This window comes from Berghia stephanieae, chromosome 6, assembly GCF_034508935.2.
Source record: "Berghia stephanieae isolate SIO BIC M18660-M18661 chromosome 6, UCSD_Bste_1.3, whole genome shotgun sequence".
In the NCBI taxonomy this organism is placed as follows: Eukaryota; Metazoa; Mollusca; class Gastropoda; order Nudibranchia; family Aeolidiidae; genus Berghia; species Berghia stephanieae.
The window spans coordinates 1,751,165-1,769,135 of record NC_088365.1 but is presented as its reverse complement, the minus strand read 5'-3'; the positions used below and the strand labels follow the sequence as shown (position 1 = coordinate 1,769,135).

Genomic DNA, 17,971 nt, shown 5'->3' with positions numbered 1-17,971 from the left:
AAATCCTCATTTTCTAATACCAGAGTCTAAAATATCCACCTTAGCTTTACATAGAAATTATTTTGATTTCCTTTCGATCAGATAAGGAGTAAATATTTCTATTACTTTTGAAATTGAAAGTTGTGGGTGCTAAACAATATGCATGACAAATTAATTTTTTTTTTTAAAAGCGCTTTTGAGCACATTAAGTGGAAATTGTGCGGAACAAAAGGTCAATTTAATTTTTGGCATTAAAATGCCAAACTGGAAACCCCCAAAATGACAATTCAGACAGAGATAAAGAGGACGATAAATGTCTGATAACCTTGATAACGGTATCTCACCTTTAGAAAAGAATGCGACCGTGCAAAGAGATAACATTTATAACACCACCTAATCAAAACCATCAATATCAGACCAGCAAGGATCCATGATGCAAATCATTTTAATTACGTAGAGCAAAATATATATAATGAGCTAAGTTGGTATGAAATATAATTTTAAAAAATACAAAAAGAAAAACCAAAAAAAAAAAAAAAAGCAACAAAATAAAAAACAAAAACAAAACAACCCCAACAAAAATCAAACCTACGATCCTCACCACTTAAGTGACATTTTTACCCAGGATATTCTATCTTCTGTATCGACACCCCCCCCCCCCCCCCCCCCCCCCCCAACACACCAAAAAAAAAAAATAAATAAATTTAAAAAAAAATCAAAACTGTGACGAGATTAAAACCAAATAACCATATACAAATTTAAAAAAAAAAGAAAAAAGTATGATATACGAAAATAATACTAACAAACGTGTGATATTGAAAAGGCTTCGGATGGAAGTAAATAGGAAGTATATTCTATCATTTTGAACTATTGCTGTCTAAAGCCTTTCCATTCTCACCTTCGTGTTTGCATTTTTATGATTCCGGGCTTCAGATGGCCCCCATTGCTCTATACTAAAATAATGTACTAAAAAAATAATTAATTTTAAAAATAAAAATAGATAACCTAACTTTTAACAAAGTAGAGAACAAATTCCAACAGTACATACCACCACCATGAGACCAGTCAAGCTTCCGACCACCAGGTTGATAAGTCGATCCTGATAATTAAGGAAGAAGATCATGTCAAGAAAAAGCCAATTCAATTTTCGAAATTTATTATGATATGCAGGACCCCCATCACATCAAACTGGTCTGATGTCAAAGTGAGGTGGATGCCAAAAAGTGAATTTAATGTTAAAGTATAGATAAAACAAACATGAAATTTTGGGTCTAAAAAAAACAAACAACAAAAATTTTTTTTTTTTTTTTTAAATTGAGCTTTTATATAGCGCAATACACTAAACGTGCTCAAAGTGCTTTACAAGGGGTCCTTGGCCAACAGCAACACTTAACATTTAGGACGGGACATTACGCCTGTTTTGCGATATTATAATTTTTTCAGACGAAGACAACGCTGTTACGGCCAGGTACTCATTTTACACCTGAGTACGTTGAGAGAATGTGAGTAAAGAGCCTTTTCCAAGAACTCAACTATGCGCCGAGCGAAGCTCGAACCCAGGACCTTCCGATCCGAAAGCGAGTGTTAAACCACATGACCACATAGCCCCATGGTCTAATTGATAAAACTAGACACCTTTATTAATTTTACTAAATAAAACACATTAAGCTTACCCATTTTTGTCCATATTTTTGACTATAAATCACTCTAACACAAACAAAAAAAGCATTGTGAGATGGTGGGTCACAATTTATTTCTAATACTAATACTCATAATATCAAATAATTTTCAGGAATACATGTTAATATACCTCTTTGGTTTTTGGGGGAAACCCAGTTTTACTAATCACAAAATAGCAAAAATATTATAAGGCGTCCCTCCTGCTGTGCTGTGTGTGTGTGTGTGCGTGCGTGTGTGTGTGTGTGTGTGGGGGGGGGTGAGGGCATCGGGATCAGTTGCTACCTAGACATACTGAGTGCTTATGTGCATCATGTAGGGGACTGCAGAGGGTCCTGGCTGGGAGGGAGGGGGGGGGGGAGTTATCGCAGCACAAGATTGAAATTGATTGCCCTTTTTGTATGGCCATATATTGCAATACATGATGTCTGTAGCTAAATGTGATATAATTTTCCCCCATTTATTTGTATTTGTTAATGTATGATTATATTATGATATTTTTGCTAACCTAATCATTTCTCCTTCAGCTGTAATTTAGGTGTTTGTTGTCTTACTTTTGTATCAGCGGTTATATAACCCATATGCGTTGCAAGCACTGCTAAACTCTTAAAATCAAACATACAAACAAGCACACTACTTGACTTAACAGTTGCTAGCATCATTTTAAATTCTTATTTACTTATTTTTATCACATGTCTAACTAATTGAATTCGAATTGCTTGTATGAATTACTGTACTTAGTAGTATTGAGATATCACAATAATTTTTTTTTCGTGCTGTGCAGTCTATTTTTAATCATTTCTATTGCAATAATTGAATGGTATGTTCTTTAATATGGTACGAAATTGAATTTGTAATTTTATTTTTGTGTTGATACCAGTTAACGAAAGTGTGTAATATCGAACATTATAAACCAAACAACTAATTGCCTTTATGGACATTAAGGTCCATATTACGATTATTATTATTATCATTATTATTATTATTATTATTATTACTATTATTATTATTAATATTATTGTAATTATTAAACGTCTCACCCAGACACAAGCACAGGGTTCAAAGAGAAATACACTCAAATGCTTACACTATACATTCAACTCAAAACAATAAATATAACAATACATAACAAAGAGATGATTTACAGTGAAAAAGATATCATCTCCCAAAACTATAACTATACATTTAAATGTTTCCCTCCCTGCCAAGGAAAGGACAAAACCAAGTAAAATCATTCCATGACAAAGACAGAAAGCAAGTTGGAAAACGGATAAATGGGTATAAAAGACACAGTAAGTGACCTTCCTGCCTTCTATAGGAGCACCTTAAACTTAAAATACCAGCTGGCAATAGGTTTCTACAGTCATCACGACTGAAGTCAATCCCCTCGTAATAACTTAGGAACTGGTTCTAAACTATCGGAATAATGGTGGATACCCTTATGAAATACTTCTCCGACAAGCATAAAAGTGTATCCAGAGGACAAAAACATTATAATCTGATGTTTTGACTTTTATACATTCTGATCACATGACATGTGAAAAGTTCTAGCCAGCATGAAGAACAAAAAGTACAATTTTCTTTGTTTAGAACCAAGTTGCTCGTTGCTGGGCCGATGTGACGTCCAACTATTGAATCCAATTATTAAAAATATAACAAAAACAGACACAGAAGTACACAACACAATTTCTTACAGATAAAAATTACTCACAGATGATCGTGGACTTCCAAACAGTGGCCGGTCAACAGAATCATTATTTCGATTCATTCTAAAGACACTATGGTTATAAAACTAATTCCACCATTTCAAAAAGGAGAATAATTAGGAGTTTTTCCAGTGTAATCTAGGCAACAACTACATTCTAAAAATTGTCATACACAGCGAATCATTTTGAGAAGGCTTGGAAGATGCAGAGGTAGATTCTTATGAGTAATCTCTCATTTTGTTGCTCTGCAAAAACAAACAAATAAAAAATTTTAAAACTCATATAATTTGTGTTAAAATAGTCATCTCTGACGCAATAAATTGAATATAAATAAATTACTTTAAAAAAGAATTTTGATTGAAATAGAACATTTGTAAAGAAATAAAGAAAAAAATAAAGCATTTTGAATAAATTTTCTATTCAGTTAAGAGAATCAAGATTCCTGTAAACTTTCATTCACACAAAAAAACTGAAAACTCATCTTGTCCGTCTTGTTAGTGACCATTTAGCATGAAAAACTCAAAAAGTCAAAAGCAATTTGAGTTGATTTGCATTTTCTGTCTTACTCTTACTATTAAAAACTTGCAATTCAAATGTCTAGACTATCATAGTATGCCCTCAAAGTCAAAGTAAAGACAGCAGGAGAGTTAAAGTCAAGCCTGTGAATGTCTTTGAATCCAGACTTATGACTACTGATGAATGTGCAACAAAGATCAATTCTTTACAGTCATCAAGTCAATTTGTAGTCCTTCAGAGTAATTCGGCCCATGGAGCCAGAGTTTATCCCGGTTTATATAGTGTGAAAACGGGTATTAGCAATTGCTTGCCACCCTTTGGATAGGACGCTAGTCTATCGCAAAGTATTTTCTGCCAAACCTAACAGACCCAGCTACTCATTTATTGATAGGTTAGACAGAGGGATCAGAAAAAAAAAAAATAAATTTGCTGGCCAACTGTTTCTGCTTTGCTCATGGTTCTTGAGGCTGGTTGTATTTTCACTAAAGTAGATTGATTTTCTTGGGCACTGTGAATGTAGCCTGCCAAATGGTCAGAGTTCTTTGTGACCGATTTTGACTTCAAAAGTGGCCAAGAACCTCACATGGTCAAAAACTGCAAACGATTTGACCCCCTTGAAAAACAAAAACTCATCGGTTTGGTGTTCAAAAATCGCTTAGACGGAAAAAATTGTAGTGATATTTTAAAAAATTAAAAGATATATTATTTTTTTTAAATTACACGATTCTCATTGTGGGTAATTTCGATCAATTCATTCACACACATTGCCATCTGGCATCTCTGCTGTGAACCTCGCATTGCCTGATCAGACAGGCTACACTGTGAATGTAGCCACTGTGGTTTCAATAAAATCCACTAGCCCTATGATTTCATTTAATATTTAACTTTAAATTGGTTATTTTATGAAAAAAATGGCTTATTTCAAAACACCACAGTGACGCAAACTTTAAAAATGAGAAAAATCGGCTTAATCATAAAGGAATAATTCAATTTACAATTTAACCTAGACCAGTTCATTGTTGTTATCTAGTTGTTATTGTTGGTTAAGATTGTGTTACGTGCCAGCTGGCAGCTGCGTTGTTTTGTGCTCTCACAATGTTTTTTATTATTTCACTGGATTATATTTACTTCCCATTTTGAAATTTTTGCATTTAACTAATTCATTTAGACAAAATTATCAAAAAGTTTTTACATTCTGACCATGAAATTCAACGATACCGCCATTTTAAACAATATCTATATTTCATAATTCATTTGTTGTACAATTATCAATCACGATATGTCAAAGTGTAATTTATAACCTAATGCCGCCCCATTTGAATCGAAACAAAAGGTCATCCCGTGGTGGGAAACGAAGACAAATCAAATTCATTTATGGTCACCATCCTGTAAACGGAAACAATGTCGCTTGTCCACCGTCAACTGTGATAAATGTAAAACCATGTCCGAAGGCAATGGAAAGCCACTGTCATTAACCCTTCCCAGGACATCACTTGCCCTCAGCACGATGAAGAAGGAATCTCAATTAGATAATGCAATAGAGAAATAACAATGTAGCCACTTGGAATGTAAGAAAACTCAATCAATTAGGGAAAGTTGAAAATGTTAATTAAGAATTGAAGAAATACAACATAAAAATACTAGGTGTCTCTGAGACGAGATAGACTGGAGCTGGTCAAATTAGAATAGATGATGAACTTCAAATGATCTACTCAGGAGGAACAAAGCATGAAAGAGGAGTGGGTGTTATTCTGGGCAAATGCATAGCAAAATTTGATCTTGGGTAGTGGGCAATATCGGACAGAGTTTTACAAGTGAAACTGAAAGGGAAACCTTTTGATCTAAATACCGTATTGTACTCTGCAACATCAGAAAGTGAAAGAAGCGATGTAAACAGATTCTACTAAGAAGTAGAGAAGGCGAAAGAGCATTGCAAAAACGAGGAAATATAACTATAATCATGGGAGATTTTAACGCCAAAGTAGGATAGGAAAGAGTGGAAATCATCATTGGATCCCATGGTTTAGGAACACAGAATGAGAGGAGAACGATTGATAGACTGGTGCAGGCAAGAAGGCTACCCCACTGCAAACACTTGGTTCAAACAACACGTCAGAAGAAGACGGACATGGATAAGTCCTGGAAGTCGCTACAAAATCAAATTAACTACTTATTAATATAAAAAAGATTTAAGAACTATATTAAAACAGCAAAGACCATTCCGTGCACAGATTGTAACAGCGACCATCGACCCATAAAATGTGGTCTTAGATTAAAGCTGAAAATGATTAAAACTAAACCAGAGCCAAAATTGATTTAATAAACTTTTAAATTTATTTAATCTTAGGCTTTTGCCAATCAATCATTCAATTTGATGACAACATACAAAGATGTTGAAACAAGATGCTTCAACCATGGAAAAATACAAAGATGCCGTAAAACAAAAACTGGAAGACCTGAAACCAACAGAAAATATTGACAAGTACTGTAATGATATATTCAAGCATATCATGGAGCCCATGACAGATATACTTCCTGTATGACCACGTGAAATGAAACCAAAATGGATGACTAATGAAGTACTTGAAAAAATGGACGAAAAAAGCAAATTAAAGAGAAACTGCATGGATTATAAAAACGCCTATAACAGCATAAGAAAGGACTGCAGAGAAGCAAAAGAATGCTTCATTGATAAAGAATGCAAGAAAATAGAAAAGCAAAAACACTCTGACCCAAAGCTCTTTCACGACTCTATTGCAAAATTAACTGGAAGGAAAAAATCAATCACCAGAGTCAATTGCTTAAGAGATGCAAATGGAAACATAATCATGAGCAATGATGCGCTATTAAATCGATGGGCAAAGTAAATTGAAAATGTTTACGCAGACGATGACAGGGACATGGCCCCTGTAGACTTGCCAGAGAATGACAGAGGTACAACAATAATGAGAAATGAGGCTGCTTGCAGGATAACATTGCAATTGAGCTTTTGGATGCATCGGGAAATGTAGGAATAGACATAATGACAAAAGTATTTAATATGATCTACAACAAAGGCATCGTACCAAAGGATCCTAGACAGTCCATCTTTATCAAACTCCCGAAAAAAAAGCGGGTGCTATAGATTGTGATCAACACTGCACGATCAACATAATGAGTCAGATCACAAAGATCCTCCTACGCATCATAATGAAAAGAATGAGAAATAAGATTTCACCAGAGATTGATAGGGAACAATTCGCTTCATGAAAGACAAAGGTTGTGAATGCCATCTACATATATTAAAAACAATACTACAAAGGTCTATTGAGAGGCAAAAAAGCCTGTACCTCTGCTTCGTGGATTATTGAAAAGCCTTTGACTCCGATAAAAAAAATAACTTTTTGAAGTACTCACATCCATTGGCATAGAGCATTATGACCTCCAGCTTGTGAAAAATTTGTACTGGAACTAAACAGCATCTGTAAGATTGGACAATGAGACCTCAAATTTGATTGAAGTGACTATTTCTTTGAATGCTCTGGAAAATAAACTTGATCTCTTTTTCTCAGTTTCCGTTCTCAAGATGTTTTTAGTTATTTGCGAGAGTGTCTGTGTGAATGATGAATGTGTATGCATTTTTTGAGGTTTTCTTTTGCCAGTGCTTGGGCACTCTGTCTTTTATTCCCAACTTTCTGTTACGACTTCTATCTTGAGTTTGTGCTATCCTGTCTTTCAACCTCTGTTCCTGTCTTGAGACTTTGGCTTTGATTTTAGGTATACTTCTGTCCTCTCTTTGATAGTGCAGTGCGAAGTACAAAAGTGAACACTCCAACTCCATGGGTATTCATGACAGCACAACTTTTTGATAAAAATCTTTGTCAACAATGTGCCTAAAAAACGCTAACTTGATGATTCATGAGAATTCTCTGTCCCCTCTGTTTGAGCATTTACTTTTGCATCCTTATCGTGTCCGTAACCCATCAGCTACTGGAGGCTAGCTGACCATTCAGAGAAATAGGGCCTTATTTATATTAAAGTACGAGTGAGGCAAGGATGCGTTTTATTGCCAGACCTTTTCCACATTTAGACTGAAATAATCTTCTCTGTGAAATTGAAGAAGTACCAGGCATCTGTGTGAGATGTGAGAATTTGATGAACCTGAAGTATGCAGACGATGCAGTTCTTATGGCTTACACTCTTTCAGATCATGCTTGACAAATGTTGGCTGGTAGCGAAGTGAAGCGACTTTTGCTGAATGTCAAGAAAACCGAGTGCATGGTCGTTAACATACAAAATTCAGATCTATCTATTTACCTCACCACTAAAGGGGAAATATCAAACAAGTTGAAAAATTGTAATATCTCTGTGCAAACATCATGAATAATGCTAGAGATTTTGTGGAAATAAAACAAAGAATTGCGATTGCTGAAAACACCTTCCACAATCTAAGACCGACGTCTCTGCCACCAATATTATAATAAACACGAAACTTAAGGTGATCCAAACTCATGTTCTATCATCTCTCCTCTACGTGTGTGAAACATGGACTCTAGACGAGGAATGTCGAAACCGCCTAGAAGCTTTCTAAATGTGCTTGTACAGAAGATTGCTAAACATCAAATGGTCATTATCATTAATTATATGAATAAAAACGAAGAGGTTTTGCGTAGAACAGTGAAACCCATACAGATTGTGATAACAATCAGAAAAAGGCAAATAGACTTTCACGGCCATGTATAGTGACAAGGGCACATTGAAAACCTAACACTTAGGCTTAGGCAACATAGAAGGAAAAAGAGCTGCTGGTCGTCAGAGATTGACGATCCTGATCAGTTTGGGGCTGAGGGAGGCGGATGATATATCGGCATGGAGGCATATGATAGGCAACATGATGCATACAAGCACAGGCCACGGATAAGTTAAGTAACTAGACGTCTAAGTAAGTTTATATTGAGTTATTGACCCTTTTCTGTTCACCAGTTAAGTTCGTGTGTTAATTTACTCATAATTAATTAGTTTTATTAGCTAATTAAAATGGCTTTACTTTAAAAGTAAAAGGGGTGAACCGTATTAGATTGAATATATACAAAAAAAAAAATAAAAAATAAAAAAAGACTTACATTGACTTACGTTGTCAGTTTTCTTATCCTTACTTCAATATTTTAATCCTACTCTCAATCTCTTGGGTCTCCTCTGCCTCTAACTCTAACTCTATGTGAATGTGTGCCCTGTCACTGTGTGTCAATAAGTTAAGTCAAGTAAGGTAAGTTGTAAAAAAACAACTTCGATGACTGATTGCTCTGGGTTGCTATACTCCTGCATTTCATTCATTCACACGCGATTTTGAATACCTTCTGCTGACTCGACAAATGTCTAAAATATTTAAAGCATTATCAATAAAAGACAAGAACAGAAAAATGTCCTCACATGAATGATCACAGTGGAATAAGTGCAGTAAGTAGAAAAGAAAAGAGTGCTAGTTATTAATAGCATCGACGCCCTTTGCACGTGACTTTATTATTTTGATTTGTTGAAGTGTTTCCTCAGACGAATAGAAAAGTGCCAGAAGACAATAGAGAATAAAAAATTTTTATTCTCTATTGTCTTCTGGCACTTTTCTATTCACTTCATATCTTGTTGTTACAACATAAGTGCTGCTCACTCCTTTCTGAATAAAATTCACCATAACCGGAGCATATCAATGTCTCAATCGTTTCTATGTTATATGTTTGTTGAGATATTGGCTATTAAGCTTAACTGCTGGTCAATTACTCGCGATGGTGTGTACGAACGAATCGGCGGTCTCAAGAAGGTGAGAGAGGATCTAGTAATGACTTGGTTTGAACGATATTTTTGTGTTCGTGGATACTCACAGTAGAGCCACGCTTCACCTGCCAGGCGGAGTTGTCGTACAATAAGGTCGCAGGTTCAACCACCCGCCGCGAAAAAAAAATTTTATTCTTTGTCTCTATATCACTTCATATCTGTTGTTACCAATAGTGCCTGCTCCTCACTTTCTGATAAATTCACTCCATAACGGAGATACTCAATTCGCAATGTACATGTTTTGTTGTGGAAATACTACTATAGCTTCTGCTGAAATATCGCATGGTGTGTCACTCGGCGAGGGGGGAGGGGAAAAGGGGGAGGAGGGAGGGAGGGGAAGTAGTCGTTAACTTGATATTATAAGACTCGTTTTCAGCTGAACATGATAGTCTGACACATCAGGGCATGTATTGGATCGTATTTACCAATAATTTCCAATCAGTATTTCCTTCTTATGTAGAAGCAACCCCCCCCCCCCCTAGTATAGTGGTTGAAAATTGCTCTGGAGAAAGATCTTTTTGTTCTCATCTGATGAGACCATAATAAGGAAAAAAGTACAACAATGGCTCAATGTGACTATATAAAAGCTCGTTTATAATTATGTCCCCGAGGTCTTATGTGCATAGAATGAGGCAAACTACGCTCTATCATTTTATGACACCATCAGCGAATTTGCTCTGACAAAGACAGACAAGGGGGAAAAAAAACCCTTCTTTTTAGAAAAAAAAAATTATGATATTGAATAAAAATAATTTATTATTTTAATTTTAAAAATTAGTATTTTACTGCCTGGGCTACAAACGCACTTCTTCATTTTATTTCATTCTAGGTATCCGAAAATCATTACCGGCAATGACTCATAGAGGGCCCCATATAAAATCAAAAGCATAGGGCCTCGTCAAATCTAATTTGGACAATGCCCTCGTCGTGTAAAAATATCTCAAACCCGGAGCTTCACTTTAATAGTGGAAACTTACGGTAAATGTTTTAACTTTGCACTTTTTAGTTAAAGTGATGAAGCATATGTGATCCATCGTCTCAAAGCGGTATTATGTCGGAACGAACCAGATGCTTAAAAGCCGAATTAAATGTTAAAACTGGTCAAAATATAAATTGTTGGCATTCGCACCCTGAAATATGGTATCCATTCTCCTCAATAAAACATACACACTCAACACAAGTCTGATATTTCTGGCTATAAATTCAATTTTCAACATCTTGAACAACCCGACTTAATACCGTTTTGAGGTGAAGGGTCACATATGTAATTAAGCAGTTTAATATCCTGGTTAAGGGTTTTAATAGAGGAAAGCTTATTTCTTTCATTTAAAAGACATACCACGATTTCAAAATCTCGAGGACATCCTGTTTTTGATGAGCCTAATGGCTTTCCGTACATCAAGTTTCGCTCAATAGTGACGTGGTTTTTGTTAACACAGACAAGACAAAGAATGAAGGACTGACCTAGCTTCTTGGAAATTGATTGTTCCAATTGTCTCTTCAACAGTCGTAACGTCACTTCCTTCCTAATGACGCATGGTAACCTAGTAACACTGGCTCTAAACTATCGGAACAATGGCGGACGCCCGTATGAAATATTTCCCCGGCGTGCATAAAAGCGTATTCAGAGGAGAAAAAATAGATAAATTTGATCACGTTTTGACTTTTACACATTCTGATCACAAGGCATATGAAAAGTTCTAGCCAGCATGAAGAATAAAAAGTAATTATTTTCTTTGTTTAGAACCAAGATGGCCGCCGTTGCCGGACGGCGTGACATCAGACTACTGAATCCAATTGATGGTTCCTCTGTGACCTCTTGTTGCTATGCCCTTTTAAACTATGTATTACCTTATAGTATGAGTCTCGTGTTATTCAATCAATACACAAAGCTGGAAATTGATTGCTCCAATTGATGGTTCCTCCATGACCTCTTGTTACTATATCTGTCAAGCTCTTAATATGGATGCCTTGTTGCTTTTTTTTTTTTTAAATATTAAAATATTTAAAAAATATTATGAATCTCGGGTTATTCAATCGACATACAATGCACACGCTATTGAAAATTACGTAAATTATCGTGCATTTTTTTAAAATTTCTAGTTGGATACACATTTCAGATGTTTTATTTTTGACTTGAATATTTATAATTAAGTATATTATTTTATCCCTGATATCAACTGATAATAGGAAACAACTGACCCGAAGCTACCTTGAGTACTCACTTTTCAACCGAAGCAAACAACCCACAGATCCTGAGCATCACTCACAAATTTACTAGGCGATTGAAAAAATGGTTTGTGTGAAGACTGTTATGTGAAAGTGTTAACATTACGCATGCCGGCTAGAACAAGATCTAGATCTATTCGTAGATCCAGCCTAGGAGAAGGACGCTCTAAAATAAAAGCAATGGTGAGCATGACTCTTTAGCTCGGGAGATCAACAAGCCAAGGAGTGAATCTCTAAAATAAATCCTGGTCCTCCAAGTCTGGGGGTTTGGCGTAGGGAAAAAAACAAACACTGTTACAGAAACAGCAACGAAGGAAAATAGAATGAACCCACAGGAAACGCTGGACCTCAGAGCCACCGAAAGAGGCTGGTATGAACGGCAGTGGCGAAAGATGCAAGGAAGCTACTGACAGGATGAGACTAGACTGTTTGCCGCAAAAGCATTGACAAAAACATGATTTTTGGAATGAACGATTAATGCACAGTGCTAGCAAGCTGGCACAAGTTACAGATGAAATGCAACGTTATGACTTATATATTTTAGGCATTAGCGAGAGCAGGTGGACAGGAGGTGGACTATATACTGAATAAAAAGGTCAGAAAACAAGTCGGGTTTTGGCTTTACCTTATGCATTTGTTTGTTTTCAAATTTCGTCTCAAATCTGGAGGGTAATTTTTTTACCCTCTGTTTATTTCTTTGACTGTTCCATTCACAATAGTCACTGATTCATCACCCTTATATTTGAATCGTTTGGGAAAGCAGATATTTGTCCAGCCTATGTGCCGATTATTCTGATTCCGAATAAACGGGACGGCTATTGGTTCAAGAATATCACTGATGTATAGTTCTGAGTTGAGTTATTGGTTGTAACGTATTAATTCCGTTTTTTTCTACCACCAATAATCATTCTCCACACCGTTACAGATTCATGTGCTCGATTTTTTTTTACTTCAATGATGGTTTGGTCGTTGAAACGTTCGCCTCGACTTCGATATCACAAACTTTGTCTCTTTGGAGTCAACTTAATACAGCGATTTGTCTGTGCCGTTCCACATATTATGATCCCATTTCTGGAGTTCATGTCCCCATCTCAGTCGAGCAACTGTATGCAAAGTGGTCATCGTTTGGTCGAATTACTGGCTTGTGACATTTCAAACCACGTTCACAAAGCGTGAACTTTCGGTGTGACAACTGCTGCGTAGCAACGCTTATGTGAAATAAATATCTGAACTATTTTTGGTGCGCATTTACATGTAACTTTTGTACCGACCAGTTTGGCGATCCGCATCTGCTCCTCACTTGTGTCAATAGAGGCATGCATATATCAACAGAACGAAAAAAATGTTTACTTTTTACAGCTACAACGTATAGATACGTAACAATATGTTTTCTCTTATGTGAAATAATAGCAAATTCAAACTGTCTCGTTTCTTTTGTAAATGACAACATAGACCATTTCAATCTGTACCCATGACTTAACTCCGTCCGGAAACGATTCCATAGGTCCATCCATAACTATATTTCAAACTTCTGTTCTCGTGAGTTCTTGAGATTTTGGACCGAAGAAAGATATGTCCTTAGAATTTTGACCCTTCCACGATTAGTCATTTTGCAAAAAAGTTGAGCTTTTATATAGAGCAATATCCACTAAACGTACTCAAAGCGCTTTACAAAAAAGTCCCTGGCCAACAGCAACACTTAACATGTAGGACGAGACACGAAGCCTGTTAGGCGATATTACAATTTTATGCGACAGAGACAACGCTGTTAACGGCCAGGTACTCATTTTACACCTGAGTACGGTAAGAAAATGCGAGTAAAGAGCCTTTTCCAAGGACTCAACTATGCGTCGAGCGAGGCTCAAACCCAGTACCTTTCAATCCGAAAGCGAGTGTCATACCACAAGGAAACATAGCCGCACTGTCAATGGTTTCCATCCGCAAATAAAATAGAACCCAAATCGCAACTCCTTCAAGATTTTTTATTTTTGTTTTGTCGGCAAATTGATAAAAAATCAAAGTTGAAAATAACCAGCAGTACTGAAAGGCTTGTCATTACAAATTCACCCCCCAACATTGATTCCTTACATATTTACTTTGGAGGACGCCTTAGAGAGTTAAAAGAAAATAAAAGAAAATTACATATATATATATATATTTATATATATTATATATAATATATATATATATATATATTTTGTATAAAATTACTAAATATATATATAATATGATATATAATGTAAATTTTCACTCACATTTTTTGCCGAGACGACTCGTTTCTGTGTTTTTCACTGTGAAAAACACAGAAACGAGTCGTCTCGGCAAAAAATGTGAGTGAAAATTTACATTATATATTAGCTCTAACCACCATTATCGAGCACTTTCGTACCTATAAGTACCCACCAACACTCATAAATATATATATATATATATATATATATATATATATATATATAATATATATATATATATATATATATATATATAATATAACTAATAGTAATTCACAAATTTAGCACGCTGAAGTCAATGTAGAGAGGATATTAAAATTGAAGACACTAACCACACCACACCCTCACCCCTCCCTTCACGCCCCTCCCCCTTTTTAAAAAAAATAAGAATACTTTTTTAGAAAATGAACAACAGAAAGGAACACATAAACAAACCTAAGAATATTTTAAACCAGGTTTATTAAGCAGGACAACACTAATTAAATATGTTCAAACCCTTGCCAGGAATTGAATGATGTTTCAAGGTGCCCAACTCCATTTTGCATCTGAAAAATATATAAGAAGATAAAACGGAAGTTATAATATTTGCAGTAGTCCAGATGATTAGTATAAAAATATGAACTATTATAAAGAAAAAAAACTCGACTTGATCAGTTAACTACCGTAGGTATTAAAAAAATGTCCTTTAACTATCAACCGAGTTAAATGACACCTCGTCTAAACAAGTAACTCTCAAACCTGGGACTTCACGACAATCTCCCGCAGGCGGGCCAAATAATTGAACACGGACCGATCAGATTCCTTGTACACATTGAAACTCATCATTAAAAAAAAATGTATAATATTTTAGAATTAAAATTAATAACAAGGAAACGACAACGACAACAACAACAACAACAACAAAAAAGAACAAATCGAACAAGTCATATTTCAATTCCAACAACCTTATTTCTGAATTGGAATAAGCGGGTGTCTACATTACAAAAATGGATGTCCTAATTTGAACAATTTGCGTCTGAATTATAAGTGGTGTTCTAGTGGCAAACGTTTTTAATATTTATTTTAACACACTACTGGAAGACCAGTAATATTTGCGAAGAAAAAAGGCTATTATGCAGTAAACTGAGTGCATTCAGTTTCCTTTCCGGTCCGTAATGCCCTCCATTAGAACTTTCCTTTCAGTCGGTCTCTTAGTTTATCATAGTAACGTGAGTGCAACTCACTTGTGTCAGTTCACAAACCGAAAAGGAACCGAATACAAAACTTCAATATTAGGAATTAAAATTTATTTCAGTTTCCTGCCAACAAAGTGTAAAATAAAAAACAGTGTGAAATTGAATGTAAGCTCCAATTTAATCTACGAAAACATAACATGGACGTTTCGGTTTCCCCTTTATCAAAAAAAAAATTCATCCATTTTATCTGATTTCGTACATTAAATTGAAGCGTACATTCAATCTCAAATTGTTATTTATTTCTTGTAGCTTCGAGCATAAACGTTTACATTAGTAACAAAGTAAAACATCACATAGAGTTTCTTTGATATTGTTTTTAAAAAACATTTGGACGGTCCGTTCTCACTTAACAAATGATTGAATAGCCATATAAACATTTTAGGTTACACTTAGTTTTGTTTGCTGCTATGTTTCATGTATTTGTTGTCAGTAAATCACAGAAATGTATAGCGTATATTTACGAATACGAACTAATCTATTAATTATACTTTTTTTTTAGAGTGAGAGATGAAGATGCAGTCACGCACTACCTTTCACTATATATATATATATTCTCATAATTGAAATATGTGATGTATGAAGACACTATCATAAACGTTGGTTGTTTTACATTTAACATTTGAAGTTATGATTCGTGATTAGTTTAATGAATGTTAATAAAATTAATAAATAAGTCAGATCCAGATACAGAACGTTATTTGTTCAATATAAAATATGTATTAATGCTAAATCACCATATTATTTATAGTTCAAGGATTTAGATTTATTTTTGAAAAAAAAAAACAAGACAAAAATCAAATAGGTAACTCGTTATGCGATAGTGTCATGGGTGACTCCGTGAGTAAGATAAATGAAGACATATCAGTGATTTCGGACAAATAATGGGTATTCTGAACAGACACTCATCTATCTTAATTATTATACTGGAGTATTGTGGACATTTTCTTGAGTGAGACGAATATCTTGAGACATCATGTATGCTCGTTTCCAAAGGGCAACCAAATTGTGATAAACCCTAAGGACAATGGTCAAATTAAGTCTTGAATGCCGTCTGCGCCAAGATCACCGCATAAGAAATCCCGCGACTACGATTGGATGCCTTATAATTAGCCCAAACGAATTTACTACCTCTTCCCTGCCATCAACTATATGTATCGCCCTATTATCGCCATGACACCACCTTCTCATTAATGAATTTTTCCATTATTCTTTTAAGGAAATGTAGTAAAAGAGTCAGAGTTAAGGACATAATTAACTATTTGATTCAACAGAAAATATAATTTCCCATTATTAAAAAAAAAATGTTTACAATTTACTCGTAGAGATCTATACCATTCTAAGAAAAATAGTGTTGTAATTTTTTAGATTTACCAGTAATTCTTTGCTCGATGATAAAAGATTAACATTTGGTGTACGGAACAATGCTATTCCAAATCATATTTCATGATTAAAGAAAAAGAATAGAGAAATTAACAAAATAGAAATAGCTATATTTATTTTCTGGTTCCAGATGATGTTTGATCGAACGATTATTTTTTTTAAGGAGAAAAATCCTTTTCAATTGGGATTAATTTATATTGCCAATTTTGTTGATTTTTGTTGCCAAGTTGACTGAAAGGTGGATTCAATTCATGAAAAAACGATGAGAAAAACTCGTACCCCATAGGATAAATTTAAATATAGGCAATAGAAAATATTGTGAAACGTGTGGAAGAATGTGTGACGGATGTAAAAGAGTGGATGGATGCAAACAAGTTGAAAATGAATGATTCAAAAACAGAAGTGATGATTGTGGGAAATAGAGGGCAGTTGAAGGTGAATAATGGTCTTGAGGTGTTGATTGGGGGTGAAAAGATCAAAGTTTCAAAGACTATGAAAAATCTGGGTGTCTATTTTGATTCAGAAATGAGAATGTCAGCTCACATTTCTGCTCTCTGTAAATCATTATACTTTCAATTGAAGAAAATCAGTTCGATCCGTCAGTATATTGCAATTGGAACATGTAAAACATTGGTTGTTCCCCCCATTTTTTCGAAACTAGATTATTGTAACTCCCTGCTTGTCAACTTGCCTCAGGCTTCTATTAAAAAATTACAACTACTGCAAAACAGTTCAGCAATATTAGTTTTTGGCAAAAATTTTTTTATCATGCAACCCCTTTGTTGGCCTCTGTCCGCTGGTTGCCCATTGAAAAGCGCGGATATTACAAAGCAGCGTGTCTTGTTTATAAGTGTTTGACTGGTATAGCACCGGCATATCTCACAGATCACGTGGTCATGTGTAAATTTGAAAATTACACTTTAAGATCATGTAATGACCAAACAAAAATTTCGGAAAAAAGATCAATAACAAAATTTGGTGATAGATAGTTTGCTTGTTTCGGCCCCAAGATTTGGAATGAACTACCACGTAGTCTGAGGGAGTGCAAGTCTTTACCTACCTTTAAAAAGAATCTCAAGACACATTTTTACTGTATTTGTTTTTATTGACTCTGTGAATCCTTGATTTGGCTATGAATTGTTGTTGTTGTTGTTATTTTTTTCACTTAAAATTGATATTTATATTGTAAAGTGCCCAGAGCTTGTGTTTT

The 17,971-nt window shown here is 35.0% G+C and overlaps 1 protein-coding gene and 1 long non-coding RNA gene across 4 annotated transcripts in view; both read right to left on the bottom strand.

Annotated features, from left to right (window-relative positions):
• The window catches only part of LOC144975951 (transmembrane protein 243-like), an 18,221-nt gene extending 8,870 nt beyond the window's left edge, over positions 1-9,351 (bottom strand). The window contains exons 1-3 of one of the 3 annotated variants that reach the window (XM_078920179.1): positions 9,288-9,351; positions 3,368-3,607; positions 1,028-1,078 (exon numbers count right to left, since the gene is read on the bottom strand). In XM_078920179.1, coding sequence (XP_078776305.1) covers positions 1,028-1,078; positions 3,368-3,424 — 108 coding nt within the window. In that variant the 5' untranslated portion in view covers positions 3,425-3,607; positions 9,288-9,351. Of the gene's footprint in view, positions 1-1,027; positions 1,079-3,367; positions 3,608-8,980 lie in introns of all 3 variants that reach the window. The other 2 variants (XM_078920177.1, XM_078920178.1) reach the window with 2 other exon arrangements.
• Positions 9,352-14,586: 5,235 nt separating this feature from the next.
• The window catches only part of LOC144975593 (uncharacterized), a 40,043-nt gene continuing 36,658 nt past the window's right edge, over positions 14,587-17,971 (bottom strand). The window contains exon 3 of the long non-coding RNA XR_013645949.1: positions 14,587-14,691. This is a non-coding gene — a long non-coding RNA (uncharacterized LOC144975593). The remainder of the gene's footprint in view (positions 14,692-17,971) is intronic.